The 19147-nt window shown below is 31.7% G+C and overlaps 1 protein-coding gene across 5 annotated transcripts in view; it reads left to right on the top strand.

The window, feature by feature from the left end:
* LOC119070554 (fibroblast growth factor receptor homolog 1) overlaps positions 1 to 19147 on the top strand; it is a 40445-nt gene that overhangs the window by 10938 nt on the left and 10360 nt on the right. For all 5 annotated transcript variants that reach the window (XM_037174955.1, XM_037174957.1, XM_037174959.1 and 2 more), the window contains exon 2: positions 192 to 372. In XM_037174955.1, coding sequence (XP_037030850.1) covers positions 249 to 372 — 124 coding nt within the window. In that variant the 5' untranslated portion in view covers positions 192 to 248. The remainder of the gene's footprint in view (positions 1 to 191; positions 373 to 19147) is intronic.

The following is a 19147-nucleotide window of genomic DNA, read 5'->3' as shown; positions in this document are numbered from 1 at the left end:
TTCTAATATTCTAAATCGATGTTTTGATCGTGTCTCAGAGGAATTACCCATAAACGATTAAAAAACATGCTCCAGATTTTTTTTATCGGTTTAGTGTGATAATAATTATGTTAACGTAACGTATTTTATGTTATGGCCTAACACAAAACAGTTGCAGTTGTACTAATTTGTGTTAAATTTTGTTTTTTCAGATTATGCTTCAACGAACTCTTTGGTGAATTGTGTAAAATTTATTTGAAACGGTGAAAATGTTGCTCTTTGAGCGAAAAACTTTGGATAAACTTTCGTCGGTGATGTTCTTCATTCTACTAAATTCGGTGACCGGCAGAAAATTGCCGATCAGCGAACATGATGTTATCAGAATAAATTTAGGTAAGTCCAGTGCTACTTTAGTCGATTTATTTCAACATTTAAAAATGGCACATCTTGTGTAAAACATTTGAGTTAACGACGTCATGAAGAGAGAATCTTTAGAAAGGAAACCTCCAGATGCTCGATGTTATTATAGTCCGAGAAATATTGTTTTTTATACAAAAAAAATACAAATTTAGCAAATCTACCTACTAGTGAAACGAAGGACTCAAGGATTTTTTGTTCAATATTTATTTAGGCATGCGTCGTTAAGATTTTACCGGAAATCTGTGGAGTTACACTTGGTGAATTCTCAAATAAATTAAAACAAATGTTGTGGTCGAATGATGTAGAAAAAAAAAACCATTTTGCATAAGTTCACTCTAATTAATCAGAGAGTTAGTCTTTAAAAGTGACTCTTTATTTCCTTCAAAAGTATTGACTTACCGAAAGTAACTCGGAAAACATAAATGAAACTTAGACCCGATCTTTCTATTCGACACAGTCTGTGCGATTTCATGTCCTAATTGATTTGAACTGAACCGAAAACGAAATCACAATTCGCATGAATTTCCATCAAATGCAATATGTTTTCATAGAACATTAATAATAAATACAGCCAGTGATGTTCGAAACGAGCGCACCCGCATAACATAACACATAAATGACGATGCGACGAATAAAATGTACGTAATTCTGTTCCGAGATATTTATTTTCTTGCAAAAACAGAATTTGTTTTCTTTTTGAGTTTTTATTTTTCGAGTAAAAAAATATTGAATTTTAGTTTTTAATGAGCGGATGTTGCTTTTATCGATAGTTATGCCAGCATTTTGCTGAAATAACATGTGAGAGGACAGGACCCCTGTTGCACCGGGGAAAACTGACTAGATGCACTAATTTTGCGTCGTTAAATTTGATTTCCTCTATTTTATGGAAAAGGACTTGAATGTAGTTCAATTTTTGTCGATTTTATAATTAAATACGAAAGTTTTTGAGGCGAAAAAAAAGAACAACAAATGTCAGAAAAACGACCGAGTATATAACGGAGAGGAACTGTTTCGAAAATTTTTAACTGAAATTTAAGGAATATAGAAGACAACAGAGGGTAATATAACTCTCACATTATTTGACACATCTGCCCCACACGTGTTGTAATTCTTTTTATTAAAAACATTTTTGTTTAGTGTCTTTCCAGTTTATGTTCAAAAACGCTGATTTACTTTGAACATTCTGGTGTGTACAATACTGGAATTATTTACCACCATGTTTAAGGTGCACACATTTTCCCAACTTTTTTGTTTAATTATTAATGAAGGTTACCAGTTTATTATGGTAATGACTGCAGTGTAAGACCGCGGTGATGCAGTTTGTGTTGTCTGTTTTGACATATTATGACATGTGGCGGGTATAGCATTACTAAACTTACACTTAAAGTTGTACACTACCCGACAATGCAGTGAGGCAGTACAAATAAATATGAAAAATTATCTTCTTCGTCTTTTTCATGTCTATTTCGTTAAAGGATTCAATTTCATCTTGAATTTCTGTTCGCATTATTATGCAAGAAAAATGATTTTACTGAATGATGTCTTCGTTAAACCTTCCAATTAGTCAAGAGGCTATGTTTTCCGCCGAATCAACCATCCACGTTTCAAACGTAGGTGAACAAATTGACAGAAGAATAACTTGAAATTTTACTACCAGACAAGAGGCTGAAATGAATGTGGGGGTGGGTCAGGTCTTTGAAAATCATTCGTAAAATTCCATTAACTCCCAAAAACTAATCCTTGACGTTAAAAAGTATTTTAAGACAGGAATTAAAGAAAGGAAATAAACATGCAAGTGTATCTGCACTCTCCAAAAGCAGATTTTGAATAGCTATTCTAACTAAACTGCTAAGCAGGACACATTTTGTTTTTAGAATTTTCTACAAATTCTGGACTGTTCTAAAATTTGCTAGAAATTTCCAGATATTGCAGAAAATTATTGAAAATAAATTCTTCTGCTAAGTATGCATAGTGACAAAAACTTTATCTCAAATCTATTGTCTTTTAAGATGTGAGACTAGTGTCTTCGAACTTTTGTGGCTTTCTTTTCGACCCGGGTCTAAATATGTCCTTATTTTACCCGGGTGAAATGGAAAGTCTCAAAAATTCGAAAACCTTACTCTGACAATAGAGACAAAAGGTAATGTCTGAATGAAAAATAGAAAATTTGTAAAATTGAAACCTATTTATGTCTGTTAGCGAAGGCCTTTCTCTACACAATCTGTGGTTCATGGTCACGTTATAAACTTTTAAACGTTAATCCGAATTAATGAGAGACGTTTCCATTAGAATTTAGTTTTCGTTTGTTGAATTTTGCTTGCTCTTAAATTTGTTGTTAATTTTTGCACGTCTGTTGAGAAATTCAGTTGAATTTTGCGGGTTTTCTTCAATAAATTGGGAATACGGTATTAGTTTAGTACATTCTCCGACGATCAATAACTGAGGTCTCGTTAATTTGTTCTTGTTTAAATAAATTCCATCCAATCCATTGGATAATTTGTTTTAAAATGAATTTGAACTGATTTCATTCCAGGAGATTAACGTGCATCTTAAGTACGTTCATTTTAAAGGGACATTCAGTTAGTAAGTGGGCTTAAATGGTCCAGAAGGCTAAAATATTGGACCATTGGGTAGATGAGCTCAGACATATTTTTTTACCGTTCTAATCAACGTATTCGAATATCCTCTTTCAAATTGCCAGTAAGGTTGATCCACTCATATACATAATTTCTTATGTGTGTATTAGTCCGTCAATAAGGTTTAAAAAAAATAAAAAATGTCTTTAACCATCTGTTTCAGCGTACTGCAATATTGAATGCGCGAAAACTGTGCATAATTACTTGCAGTAAATGCTTGCGAAACATTACGCAAAATTAAATTAGAAAATTAAGTTTATAACCGCATTGCACTGTACAATGCTAAAAATACCCATTCATTCATTCATTCAATTTTTTTTATTTTGCTAACTTTTTCATAAAAAACAACAAGAAGAAAATATTTCAATGTTCATATTCTGACGCTTCTGACGTCTCTTCAACCTCAAAAACTTACTAGTTAAGTATTATAATGTTTATGTGGAAAACACGGCATGTGCCAATTATATAAAAGAAAAATCTATAATTAAAATTAAAGAAGCCGAAACCACTGTATGATAATATATATTCTAAGTACATATACAAAATGTACATAAATTTGATATTTAGATTATATTTAACGAGAGAGAGAAAAAAAAGCAGAGAGAGATATAGAGAAGAAAAAATTAAAATAAACTTCGATTTGCAGAAGTTTTTTTTTTTAATTCTTATTTATTTAAAAGTACTTTTGGGGCGATCGTTCTTTTTTTAATTTGCACGACTGCGTAATGTTAAAACATTTTCAGCAGTGAGAATTATTTTCAGACATTTGTTGATATTTTAAATTTGGTTTGGTTGGTGCGTTGCGTACCGATCTAAATGTTTTCCACTATTTAAGATATATACCAGAGATTCGTTATATTGACAGTGAGTATGGTTTGATCAAAGAATATTTTCTTTTTCAATAAGTAAAATGTTTTTTTCGGTTTTTCTTTTTTCGAAATTCGGAAAATATATATTGACAAAGAGTATTTGAAATTGAATAACATCACAGTCGTTTAATGCTAAACACCCAGGGTTTAAGATTTACAACTACAAATAATGAAGTCGTTAGTTAGATTTATGTGTTTCATATCTGATTTACATAGTTTCAACATAGTTCATCTACAATGACTATTAAGTATCATGTTGCAAGTACGGGATAAATGTAATAGAAACCTTCTTGTAAGGATGATCACAGGAGAAAATGTTACAGAGATGCCCCTCGGGGGTTCCACACATCAATTTATTCCATTTAGGCCAAGAAGTGCGGTCTCGTGTCACAGTGAAACATTGAAAAAATGACAAAAGAGGAAAATTTGGATACTTCACCTATAAAAATTTTGTCCAGATCAGCTGTAGTCGTTGTACGAATGTACTGTACAAATTCGGGACAAGTACATTATGTTAACGTAGCAGTAATATTTACAGTACAGCTGTATCAATGTACAGTTGGGCGAACATTGGTTATCTCATCGAAAAATAAAAGTTGTACAGAAAATATTATTCAGAGTTCATAAATTTTCATCTTTAAACTATTTAGTACGTTTATTTACGTCAACTTATTTAAAAAAAAAAAAACTGCCGTCCGTACAATTCGAACTCCGGACCTCCGACACTCCAGTCCACCACCTTACCCATACCCATGTCCCAACTCAGTACTTGTGTTTAGAAGACATTATGGGAAAGCTATCTTATAACATCGTACGTCTCCACTGTACTGTCTTGCTGAACATTAATGTTCAGTTGATCAGTATTGTGAAATTGAACTTTAAAAGTTCTCGTATTTTAATACTGTTGTGTGGTAATGTAATTTCCAAATGTTCAAGAAGGAAGTTTTTTTTCTGTAAATTATTTGTTAGGAAATTGTAAGACTTAAGTCTTCTTCTCCTATTCTATAATTCTAAGAATAAATATTTTGAAAGAAAAAGTTAAGTTTCCGGCAGATGGGCTTTTGTCACATATTATTTAGACACCCAACAGTCTGACAGAAGCTTATTAAAATTAAGGGTAGCAACATAGTCAATTTTACTAATACGTCATTACTGTCTCGCTCAAAAGCGGTTAAAACGCAACTAGTACTACACATGTGTACGTCAAATTTGTTATCCTTTGTTTGCAGACTTCAGTTTTTTCATTTCATGATTTTGTATGCGAATGAAAACTAAAAGTGAGACATTTTTCTTAGTAAAAGCTGTTTATTCATTTTTTTGAGCAAACTGTTTGAAAATGTGTTAAGAATCGATTGCGTGGATTTACTTAATCAGTGCCTTTTTCTCACAAGCATCGAGGCTGAGTTCTTTCGCCGGCTACATTTATGACAAAATTCGTGGAATAACGTGTGCTCCTTAAGTGCTAACTTTCGAACAGAAGAGAAAGATTGATATTTACGAATGTCAAAAAATAGGTTTATAGTGTAACAAAATCATTTACTAAGTCATTTATTAAAAAAATTTCTTGAGCCTTCATTATTCAAATACGTTATTATTCAAAACTTGAATTTCTGAATTTAGTAGGGGGGCATTTCGTCAAAAAAAGTGATTTGCCTTCCTATGGATTTTATAAAAAATGTTTTGATGGGATTATTTTGAGTATTATTAGTAGTCAAAAAAACAATAATTAGAAAAATTCAAGGTCAACAAGGTTTTTTTTAACAAACAAAATTTCACCCGCCAATATAAAATCAGCGGTACAATATAAACACTTCATTTCTTCCATTATTTTCAACGGAGATTGTGTATAAAATATAAAATTAATTAAACAACACGACATTTACGTGGAATCATCATCGAAAATTAAACTTTCGCGTACTTTGTTAACGTAGGTACTAGATTCGAAAAAACGATTCTTCTTCTTCTTCTACATATACGTCGGTTCTTTATTCGTATGTACAAATGCACGCATGAATGAATAACCGACGTATAGAAGAAGAAGAAGAAGAATCGTCATTAAGTGCATCTTGTAGTTATGTTAACAAAGCTCGCGAACGTTCATATTTCGGATTCCACGTAAGTGTCGCGTTATTTAATTAATTTTATATTTTATATACAATCTCTGTTGAAAATCATGGAATGTCGCCGAAGAAACGGATTGTTTATATTGTACCGCCGATTTTATATTGGCGGTCGAAATTTTGTTTGTTAAAAAAAACCTTGTTGATCCGCGACCTAAAAAATTTCGAATTAGTGTTTTTTTGACTACTAATAATAATACTCAAAATAATCCCATCAAAACATTTTCGCTAATAATTTAGGATGGCTAGACACCAAATGCCCCTCTACTAATTACAAATAGTTCCTAAATTGTCTCGAAAGTTCGTGCAGTGTTTAGTCTCATTTAACATTATGGAAGTTTTCACGACCACTACATTCAAACTGGCATTCATTCAGCTATAGTGTACATTGTCCATCTGAATGGTACTTTGAATCTGTCACAAATCATGTACTGCTCTGCTGTACAAATTCGGGACAAGTACATTTGTTAACGTAGCAGTATATTTGTTAACGTAACAGAACAGAAGTACATCTTAGCTGTACATAGTACTGTCATTACGTTCAAAATTCAGCAATTACGTACAATATACAGATATGCTGAAAACTAATGTTCAGCTGTGTAGTAAAAAGAACTGCACGGGTACCATACCCAAATATTTTTTTATAGGTGTTTCAGAGCTTATTTCATTAAGTTTAACGAATTTCACAAAATTTCATGAATTTCTTGAAATTTCATCAAAAACTTTACTAATTTTTCATAAACTTTAGCGGTTTCAAAATCTTAAAAAATTCGCTAAATTTTAGGAAATTTGGTGAAATTTTATGAAATTTGGTGAAATTTTATTAACCTTTAACACGTTGCCGGTTATTGCGACTTGTCAACTTTAGGCACACCGGAAAGTGCTAAGGGAGTCAAGGAATACCTCCAAATAAATTTCTAAAAACAAAAATTTGACTATTGATTTTTAGAAATTTATTTGGAGATATTGCTTGACTCTTTTAGTACTTCCCTGTGTGCCTAAAGTGCCTGCTCGAGCATTATCACATACGTGAAATTTTACGAAATTCGTGAAATTTATGAAATTTATTGAAATGTCGTGAATTTCGTACATTTGGGAACACGAATATTATATTTTCGATGATAATTTTGCACTCGTCTCCTTTTTAGAAAAAGTAAACACATCGTTTGGCGTTAGGTTTGAATACAAAATAGAAATATTTATGGTGATGTAATCTAGGTCCGAAAAAACTTTTTGTGTCAATTTTCGTCAAAGTATTGAGTTTTCTCTGACTTAGGTTTTATCACCACAAACATTTCTATTTTTTTTATTCAAAGCTGAAACATTTCATTTTTACATTTTTACTTTCATATTTAAAAAGGATGCAAATGCAAAATTATTATTGAAAATATGATATTTTTGTGCGCAAATCGAGGCTACTTTGCCAAGTAAAGATTTTTCTCAATGCTTTTTAACTACGAACGAAATATTTCACGAATTTTACGAAATTCCATGAGATTTCACATATTTTACGAATTTAACAAAAAATAGGTCCTGGTCTAGACGCTTTGCCTAGTTACGAAAAAAAAAAGAAAAACATATTTTCTTCAACACAGCCCAAACCACATTGATGTTTATTTCACTCTTGCTGCAATAAAAAATGGGAGACTTTTCGTTGTCTAAATTCGAGAGTTAATACCAGTGTGACACTAAAGCGCTATGGTTTTTTTCAATGAACTATTACCTAAGAAATTAGTTCTTCACTATTTATTTAAAAAAATCTTTTATTTTGTCCGTTTAAATCACACCATTGCGCTCGTACTACATCAGAGGTTCGTTTATGATACTTTTACCCTATACTATTTGTGATTGTTAACATTTAAATATAATTACTTTGTCTCATCGATTTGCTCAGGGCTGCCGATTTCCTTTGTACACGTGTACACATAGCACATAAATTGAACATAAATACAAAGGCCTATCTCAGCATATGTTCGAATAGAAAAAAAAACGACTCAAGTAAATTCCTTATAATTCAAATTGTCTCTAAGAATTTATGCATGAATCATTTTCAAGATCATTGCACGAATCACCAGACGGGCGTCAATATATATGTTGTTTATTTTGCTAATTTTTTTCTTTTTTTTACTTTCAAGACATAATTTTTCCATCTGCTTTAAATAACCATAAATAAATCAAACTTAGTGATTGTATGTACTGCCAAAATGAAGGATTTGTAGACACACAGACAATGTTGATGATTTGTGCCGATCTTTTTCGGTGGGTACTGGAGACCGTAAACATTTTGTTTTAGTGACTTTTTAATTTTATAAACATTCCACTCGTGGCCTATTTTTTTTTTCTTCTTCGATATATCCGAAATCTCTATCGGTGCTGCTGGCGACTTATTTTTGGAAAACAAGATCAATACAGAGATTACAGCAATCGAATAGTGAAATGTTGTTGGCTTGACGTTCTGCTAAATTGTTTTATGTTTTACCAGTTGATAGTTTTCTGATTCGAAATATAATTCGATTTTGTAATGGTGCGGTGTGGCATTTCTTTTTCTTCATTTCTTTGTTATAAGTTAGACTGCACAATTTTAGCACAAAATTTTGATACTATGAAATCCAACATGACCTTCGACCATGGATAATACGTTTTACTAATTTTCCAGTTTTTTTCGAAAAACATTTCGAGGAAAAATGGAAAAGTTTAGGAAAAAATTGGAAAATGGAAGGCTATGTCTTTATTTGATATTCGAAAACAGATTATTACAATTAAAGGCAGTGAAATTTCAGAGGTTTTTCAGCTCATCAACAAACAATCAAAACTGCTCGTATGTCTTTATCCAGTTTTACCACTAACACGTGGGTACGTGTAGCAGCTTCAACCATATAAACAAGTATAAACCGTTTTGATTTTATGTGTGACACAGCTGAAAAACAGCTGAAGCAAATTAATGCTGAAATTTCACTGCCTCCGACTGTATAAAATACGTCTGCAATAGGAGTGCAGACTCTCATTTGTGATAGAGGGTGGGGTATTGACAATTTGCAACAAAGAGTACGACGCGCAGTAAAAAAAACATCGTTACTAACAAGTACAAAGTGATAAAAGCGACCTATGTATCATTAAAATCGCTAATAGACTGTTATGACTGTTATGTGAGAATGCCGAAGGCTAGTTAATTATAACTTATCTTGAGCTACTAGTCACTGAATATTTTCATATAGTTTCTGGTCTCAATAATAGTTTTCTTTCTCTCTCATTTTAACAGTCGATTTATCGTCAAGATATACTACTAAAAGTAGTAGCAACAAGCTCAAATGTTTAATCACCCCGTGGAACTTGAGGAACGTTTGATAGATTTCGTTTCCATAATGATTTTTCTAAATTTTTTATTTTTACCTGCCTAGAACGATAGCCTCGATGTCATCTCTCTAGGGCAAAGTTTATCTCGATGTATCCGTTCTCGGCAGCTAAAATAGCGTATGCATCTCTTATCTGTCCTTAATGTTTATTTTGACGATTCGGATTATGTACCACACCACACCTTCAACTCTGTGCATAACTTCCCAATTCAAAACAAGTAAATAGTTATTAACAACAGTGGTTGACTCTTCGCGTACATAATTTTAAGACACCTTAAGACGAAGGTGTTTTTCTTTAATAGAAATGTAAGGAAAAAAACTTCAACCACACGAGACTCCTAACCATTACGATCTTACCACTTTCGTATGTGCATTCCATTAACAATTATGGTATAACAGTTTTCCTTCCTGCGTTGTGGTCACGTGAAAGCGATTTCCGGTGCAACATAATGAATTTTAAATATTTGATTATATTCCCCAATTTTTTTTTCTTTCTTTTCGAATTAGAAGAAAAAAAACTGTATGTAAATGGTATGGATGTGTTTAAATACAATGTGAATATACAATGCAGTCAAACAAATATTTTATTTTTGGTGGCTGGAATATAATTTCGTTTGAGCAAAATTATGAAGAAGAAAAAACATTTATTTTTCGGTGGATCTTTATTACGAAAAAAAGACGATGCATAATAATGTCTTTGAAGAATTTAAAACAAAGAATATTTTTGTTTTCTTTTTTAAGGATGTGGTTCTGTGTTTTGTGGAAAAGAAAAACGTTTTTTTTTTTTCATGAAAAAAATAAAATAAAATTATCGCGGCGCAACCCAATATTTATTATGCTAATTTGCTATCTCAATTTTGATAATTTCTTATCGCAATCTCTGCGAATCGCATTGAATCAGTATATTCAAAAGAGTTTATTCTTTAGAAGACTTGGGTTATATAATCCATGAGTTTTTTTTTTCTCGAGCTGTCACCATTCCGTTTGTTTTAATAAAATAAATATTTGAGAATAAAAAAAAAACGCAAAATCAACAAAACATCCATAAGTCTCAAAGTCATTTCAAATATTTCAGTTTATTTACCACTTTTTTTCGTGGCTTTTTATAATAATTTAGAAATGTTGTGATAGCTACTGTACAATGTTTACATTGTTCAATATTATAATCAACGAATTAAAATAAACATGGCCATTAGCTGGTTCACAATTTTTCGTACCCATGGGTATGTTAACTTTTAAGTATACTCCAGCTATATATATACATACATATAATACTGTTGTATTATGCAAATATATTGTAATTACGAATGTTGAAGGCATACGCGATAGCAAACATTTGTTTCTACTATTTTTTAAATTGTCATCCGTGACAGTCGGTAGAATTATTCTTTTTAAGTTTTACAAGTTAATGAAAATGTTAATGGATTGCTGCCAAGACAAGAAAAAAATATTTATTTTTTTTCGGTTATTAATTGGAATTACTTTCGGTATAAACTTTAATACCGCAAAACAGTTGACAAGCATCTTGAAAATCAGTCTGTTCGTGCTTGCTGTTATTAATACAAAGATTAAGCTTTTGCTGATGCTTTTGGTTTTGGGATTATGCAAAGTTTGGATACAATGGGTATGGTGACATACTCGCAATGGGTATTACCTTGTCACGATGTCACCTGTCTTCTTAATACTTGGTTCTAGTAATTCATTAAAATTTCTTTCGATTTCCCAGCACAGTCGTGATGTATAAAACGTTTTCCCAGAGTAGATGAAACCCTTTTTGTACGTTAAATTTTGCAAAAGTAAGATGATCTTATGACTTCTTGTTGCATTTATTATACTTTGTACAAGAAAAATATTTTTTTTTATATTTTACAAGAATTTTCCTAGGTAGAACTTCAAAGTGAATGGTTAACATTATACTGATTCTCCTATTCTTCCTGTTCAACCCACAGTTATTTCGTTTTGATATGTATACATATCTAATATATTATATATTATATATATAATATATCTAATATATTAGACTCGATGTACTAGATTTTAATATATCACGCAAATTGAAGTCATTAAGCAAGTGACAAATCTAGTACTTCAAAGTCAAAATAAACGGAAAGAACGTACATTGTCGATATATGCGTATATAGCGGGTACGATACGCGTGAAAATTAAACACTACTACATCTCATATTCACAATTAAATTTGCATCTCACACGTAAATCAAACTCGTCCTGTACGTAAATTGGTACGTTTTTGACGTGTCGAATTTGTGTAATCTGATATAAAGGAGAAACGTTTCTATCATTGTTCAAAACGTGTGTAGCAGTGCCTATATTCGCGAAAATATTTTCACGAAATTTCTCTAATTTTCACGAATTTCTCAAATTTTCGTGAATTTTCGCAAAAAGTTTTTTGTGAAAATTTGAGAAAATCGCGAAAATACAGGTACTGTTGTCTATGCACTATACTAACCTTCGAACACAACCAAGTACTTGTTAAATTGTAAGAGGTGAGAATATTATGTAGAATTTATTCCTTTCTACCGATTCATTCCCAACCACTACACTTTAAGTAGTAGTCCACTACAACCTTGCCCAATTTCTAATCAAAACATTAATCGACACATACGTTCAGTTCATATTGCCGAATGATTTTGTTACGAAAGTCATATAATTTAAGATTTAAACGTAGAGAACGGTCGTTAAAATCTCAATTTTGTTTTATTTTATTTTTTATGTGACTAGACTTGACTCAAATCAAACAAAAGATCCACACATAATGTTGAACTCTTTTAAATTATAATTACAAAAAATTTCACGTAAAACGTTTGCATCGTAAATTATAAATAGAATTTAATAAGAAACCGCAATATGCGTAGAATTAATAAATCAATTAACAAATTTTAATTTCTTCTCTTCGTATTCATTACAAGAAGTGTATAATTTCTTCTCGAACGCATAAAGAGGCTCAACTTATGCGAGAAATTAAATTTTCTCAAAATAGGTTCATTTTGGAATATATATGTGATGCACAATATCATGCCAATACGAATATTGCACATGTTCAGATCGGTAGCCATAGATTTGCACATACTTTACTACACACATAATCTCGTGTGTATTACGATAATAAATTTCTTTTTGCAAGTTATACTAATGGAAAAGCCAAACAAAATTTTATAATAATATCGGTAATTGATGTTTGCACATAATAGCACACATTGTAAATAAAGATAATCTTGAGTTAACAACTTAATGTTAATATAAATTTGTTTGCATATTTGTTTATTTGTTAGATTACAATTACGATAAGGTCAATAATACTGAGTTGAGTACAAGTACAGGCATTTTTTATTATCGACGCTACATGAATAAACTGCACTGCAGTAAAAGTATATCGTTCGCGACTCATTCATTTTGCATTTTGTAGCGAAAACGTTTTCTTTCTTGTCAAGAAATTAGAACTTTGAATTTTTGTAATATTTGAAAGTGCTTTTGTAGTATTCCGAGTAAAAATGTAGCATTTTAGTGAAAATTTGACCATATTAATATCAACGACTTTTTTAAGAAATGGCGAGTTGCTAAAGAAATGACGAGTAGTTAACGTGTCTTCAGGAGGTCGTCGTTTCGTCGCGCGGTTACTTTGCCTCTTACACATTTTATAAAAATAAATTTACTCTTACGAAATGGTAACGAATGTACGACTATACCTCAAAAAGGAAGAGGTGTCAGTCGGTCGAAAAATATGTCTAATTTAAATTTCATGAAAATGTACGACAAGTAATGGTAAATTGGGTATAATGACTTGAAATATGATTTGTTGTTTCCACCTCCGACTTCATTCACGCATGTCATGCATCGAGGAAGAAGGAGGTACATAATTCCGTGCCAATAAATTCATCATCAAGTTGTATGTCCCACCGGTTCACATGTAAAAGTCATTAAAAAAAATTAATTAATTTCCGTTTGGAACCTGAGAAAACATTTCGCTGATTTCGTTTTCATATTTGATCTCTTTTGTATCAATAGAGTAAGGAATCTGTTCTCGTATTGTTCGACAAGCGAGTCGCCACCGGTCATCAGTGGTTTTTTTTTTAGTTTTACAAGTGGGCATACATGTTTTCGCACATTATACTCTCTGAAAAACCGTGCTTCCACCTACATAATAATGAACACATACTAAACAAGCTAACCTTTATCTATATGGTGAAATGTCTTCGATCAAAAGAAGTAACAGATACTGTGGCGGTAGCGCCCTCGAAAGTTAAACAGAGTGAGAAAATATGTGAACACAAGAACGAAAATCTAGCACCCCAACTGAATTGTATTTTTCTTGAATTTTCAGACATAAGCCGGACGGTTTATATTCAATGTTATGTTTCATTACCGACATCCGGACGTTCAAAATCTACGAATGGCTTTTCGTTTTCTTTTAAGTATCTCCGTACGAATTGCAACCGATGAGAGATTAAAAATTCTATTTCCACGAAATGTAAACGTAAACACCGGTTGTTTTGTTTCGTTTGGCATTAACGGACAAATTTAAATCACTTTTCCGGAAAAGAACAATAAACGTTAATGTTTTGACAAAATAACAAGTCAGATGTAATATACGACTGGCGCTTAGAGAACACATAATTAAAACACATCTTTTTTCATCATTTTCGATTTGCTAAAACATTTACGAAATGTTCTTTAACATCTTTTTTTTATTACTTTTTTATTACATCAATTTAGTATACATTTTGATTTATAAAAATGTTTAATTAGATTTATCCTTTTCAAATATATTTTTTATTATATCAACGAACGTCGCGTGTCACTCACTCTCGCAGGTTCTATTAAATTTAAGAAAAAAAAGTTTTAAATTATAATGGCGCAAAATATCAAAAGTTAGATAAATATTAATATCTTTGAATTAGAATTATGTTTAGGTTTTTATTTAAAAAAAATCTTCTTCGAGTTTGAAAATATTTATTTATGCCACAAGTTGCGAAATGAGTTCATTTTTGTCACTAGAATCATTTCGATACGAGAGTGCTCTTTGCGTGTATTTTTCTAGTTGCGAAACGTAATTATTTTCGAAAGAGGTCTTCAAATCAAACATTTTTTTAAACAATGTAACAATGTAACCTAGCAAAGTTATGTCCGAAAATTTTCTTCTTTTCTAACAAAATTCCAAACAACCCATCCACATTTTCTTATATTTTTTAAGGTTTTGAGGTTCGCCTTTTTTAACATTTATTTATTATCAATGAATTGCGACAAAAAAAGACTGCTCACAATCATGGCGCAGCCAGTAAAAAATCGACCTTTTCATAAAAACCAAAAGTCAATCCTTTGATTTGACAGATTCGCCTTTCATTTAGAAACCGTTCGCATTGACAAGGCTATAAAAGAACAATGTAGTTGATCACGAAAAAAAAGGATGGTGGGATGGTGGTGGTCACAGAACTTATGACAACTAAAACTTATATGGAAACTGTCCAACAAACCTTTCAAATTTAGTGAGTGTCTTATTAACTTGTTCTTTCCGAACCTTATAAGTATCTAGTTCTTCTTCTTCTTTTTCTTCTTCTTTTTCTTCTTCTTTTTCTTCTTCTTTTTCTTCTTCTTTTTCTTTTTCAGCCTGTTTCTATCCACTGCTGGACGTAGGCCTCCCCAAATCTCTTCCATTCCGAACGATCCGTTGCCCCTTGTTGCCAATTTGCGCCTGCAATTCGCTTTATACTATTATTCCATCTCTCTGGTGGTCTACCTCTAGGTCTTGTTTTAGGTGGTCTCCAGTTCATGATCTTTTTGGTCCAACGTTCCGCCTCCACTTTAAAGATGCTGATCTTTCCATGACATCAACGATTTTTGTTTGTTGTCGAATCCATTGATTTGTCATTCTATCTCTGAGCGTAATTCCAAGCATACTCCGTTCCATGGCTCTTTGTGCCACTCTTAGTTCATTTTCGGAAGCTTTTGTTAACGTTAACGTTTCCGCTCCATATGTAACCACAGGAAGGAGACACGTATCGAACACTTTCCGTTTCAGACTGTTGTTCATTTTGCTTTTGAAATAAAAATTAGCCTGAGTTTTCCGAACGCTGCCCATGCAAGACCAATTCTACGTTTTATTTCTGCAGTTTGGTTGTCCACACCCAACTTAAATTTGTGACCTAGGTACACGTAACTGTCGACTCGTTCAATGACAGTATCTAGTTCCTCGAGATTAATTCCTATGACCATGATTTGACCTCGATGCATTGTGAAGAAAACCTGTTTCTTGGCTGAAATCTTTTCTCTATAAGTCTTTTACATGTGTCAAAAATATAACCTGAAACCTGAAGCTCTGAATGCCTGAATCTGATTAGAACTGAACCTAAATCGATTTTTTTTTACCTGGCCTGAATGTACCTGAAATTTTAAGACCAATAGAATAGCAAGTAAATCAGAAGATTTTCTCAGGTTTATCTCTAAATTGACATGATTTACCTGAATTTCTTTTGATTTCAGATTTCAGGTCAGTTATGTTCAGACTCAGATATTTTCAGTTCGACTTGAATTTCATGCTCGTATCAGAGTCTTACACAAAATTATCAAGAGTCAGGTATCAGAGTCCTACACAAAATTGAGCTTTTCGCAGAGGAGCCCACAGTGAGTGTGTGGATGATTCTGATTCAGACCTTATCACCCACAACCTGTAACTCGAACCATATACGAAAAAGTTACCTTTTCATTATTCCAATTCATAATTGTTTGTTTTGGTAAATTCAATAGAAATTATTTCATCATTTAATTAAACCATAATGGCTTAATTGGTGTTGATAAAATGAACCGAAATAGAACCATTTAAGATAATACATTTCGGAAATATCTCATATATAAAATACTTGAAATTTGAACTTTGCGTGTTAAATGCAGTATTTTATAATGTTCTATCTGGTTAGTGGATTCATTAGTTATTTTTGTTTAACAAACTAATGTTAACCCTTTCGTAATAAATAAACACGTGTCAAAATAATAAAAGAAACACTGAATAGCAGTGGTTTTTTAGCTATTAAGACATCTGAATATGTGTATATAAAGAACTGAAACTTTAATATCTTCATTTTTTTTTTCAAGACAATTTTATATTAAAAGAAAAAAACAACTCTCGGTTTTTCAATGTTTATTTATAGAAAAAACATTATTTTTTTGTTCCAACTCAATAAAACATTTCTCTTATATTTTGCCTGCATTTCGTCTGTTTGGATGCATCTCGTCACATTCATTCACATAAAATCTATTTAATAATAGATTTGATGTCTTATTGTTGATATTTTATTAAATAAAAAAAAATGATTTCGGGCTATAAAAAAATGACTCATAAAAATATTTTTTATTTACTGTGTGGTTCTGTCAACAAACAGTAAAACATTTAACGGTTTATATGTTTAGGGATTTTCGAATTTAATTATTTGCTGAAAAAAAGAGAGTCTTTCTCGACACGACCTTTTTGGCTGTTCCTACATAAACTCCCTTCTACACTTAAAACATCGTAAACCATAGTTAAAATTTCCAGCAGCTTAACAGAATCCTCACTACTTTCATTCTTTTACTTTCATTCATAAAACAAATCAAACTGATGATGGGGTTAATTTCACCGGTTTAATTATAAAAGTTGAGATATTCGACTGAAATACATCTAAAATTATGTTTCAGAGGTTCAAATAAACAATCATTTCAGCAAGTCATCGCATTTGATTTAATGTGCGGACATGTTGATATAATCTGTACAGAAAACCGTTGAAAATCTGTTAAGATTTTAGATTCTTTTTGTGTGGCATTGATTGACGAAAAATAGTCATTTTAAGGCATCAATTGTATAGAATATGTTGAGAAAAATGTGATGATTGATCAGTCATTGATTTACAATGGATAGACAGTTTAGTCGTACGTCAATCAAAACTTATTTTACTATTATATTCAGGTTTTGCTATTCTATTGTAAGATCATTTCTCTCTGAATTAAAATGGATGTTCCTTGGTTCAAAGTCAACTTACTCTATTTACATAATCTTTCACTTTCAGCTTCAATTATTCCATGTCTTTGACCCACCACCACCGGATGTAGTGCCTCCACTGGCATCCCCAACGAACTATACGCACTTAAGGTCGATTTAAATTTTATATACACTCGCGGAATTTTGAAAACCGACACATTTTCTGTTTTGTGTTTTACTGTTTTTTTGTGAATTTCGCATGTGTTTTTATATGGAGAAATCAGAAACTCAAGTAAAACACAGAAACAGAAAATGTGTCGGTTTTCAAAATTCCGCGAGTGTACTCTCCAAAACGAGATCTCACTTCTACGAAATGCAGCCCAAAGTCATAGAATCATTTTCCTTTTACAAAATGTAGGAAACATAAGCGTTGTCTTGCAGTTTGTAAAAAGAAATTCTTATTTTTTAGAATCGACCAATTTGTAATTATAACTTCACCGTAGTATTTAGGTTATAGGCTTACTGGTGCAAATTAATCACGACCTATTCGAAAACCAATTACTATTAAACGTAACGCACAATTAATTCCGGCAAGAAATTCCATTCATGGAGTTTAAAAAGCGACAATTCGCGTACGTACGAATAAGATCATCATCATTATCGTATTATATATACAAAACCTGAATCACTCAGTAAATCTTTTATGTCTTTAAAATAGAAATTAGTCTAAAGTTATAATTAAAATCAAATCATTCAACACATCAATTAAACAAATTAATGTCTCATCCTAATCATAATTAAAATGTTTCATATTTTCATAATAATGATGTCACCGTCGTCGCGTCGAATGTATAAAATTCGCAATGTCCCGTTCTCCCATCGAAGAGTGAAATTAATTTGAAGATTTTTTTTTCTTACTTATTGCTACAATAAAACGGCTCGCACAACGCATCATAAAACACATCACGGTGTAGTTAAATAACTGAATTATTAAATTAGCTCTGCATTCAGCAATCAGATTTTAAGATTCGAATGGAAATTTCGCAGAGTAAAAACTTCATCGGAAGAATTTCGGTGAGAAGATATGCAAACTAGCAAAATTTTAATTGTATTTTACACATTCTTCCATAGAATGTCATACGAATTCCAAAGATTACGGTTTTGACAAAAACAAACTTTTTTATTTTTCGAAATTCTATTTGCATAATTCAATCGAAGAAACCAACTCTCGGATGGTAATTAAAACGCCTTAGATATGTTGACGCGCCTAACTAATCTCTTTAATTAGAAATCGTTTCCATTAAGAGACGTAAATTAAATTATGAATTTTGAGAATGTTTGCCGTTTCGTTAATCATTTTCAATTAACTTCTTCAAAATATTTTTTTCTCAAGCAAAATGAAACGAGTTAAGTTTCTAATTTTAACAAACGAAATGAAAAACAAATCTTTACACTCATTTCACATCTAACATTTCGATTCAAATTTGCTATGCGGGCAAAAATACCGAATGTCCTAGCGCAGTAAAAGTGTACTGACGATAGAAAAAAAACGAAAATTTTCGACATAATCGAACTGAACAGTTATAAGTAACTAATTTGGATGCAATTTTTAATCAGAAATACTTTACATAGGAACTGGATTAGTGAATTACGAAATTGTTATTTCGACTCGTAGAAAGATTCCGAAATCAATAGGGACACAAGGGGGCGCAACGAAAAAAATAGTGCATTACTATACCAGTGAAGTAATTTGATATCTCGTATCCAGATGAGTAAAAGTATCCGAGGGCTTCAGCCCGATGTACTT

Source organism: Bradysia coprophila (assembly GCF_014529535.1).
Source record: "Bradysia coprophila strain Holo2 chromosome X unlocalized genomic scaffold, BU_Bcop_v1 contig_98, whole genome shotgun sequence".
Lineage (NCBI taxonomy): Eukaryota > Metazoa > Arthropoda > Insecta > Diptera > Sciaridae > Bradysia > Bradysia coprophila.
This window is presented reverse-complemented; position numbering and strand designations above follow the sequence as displayed.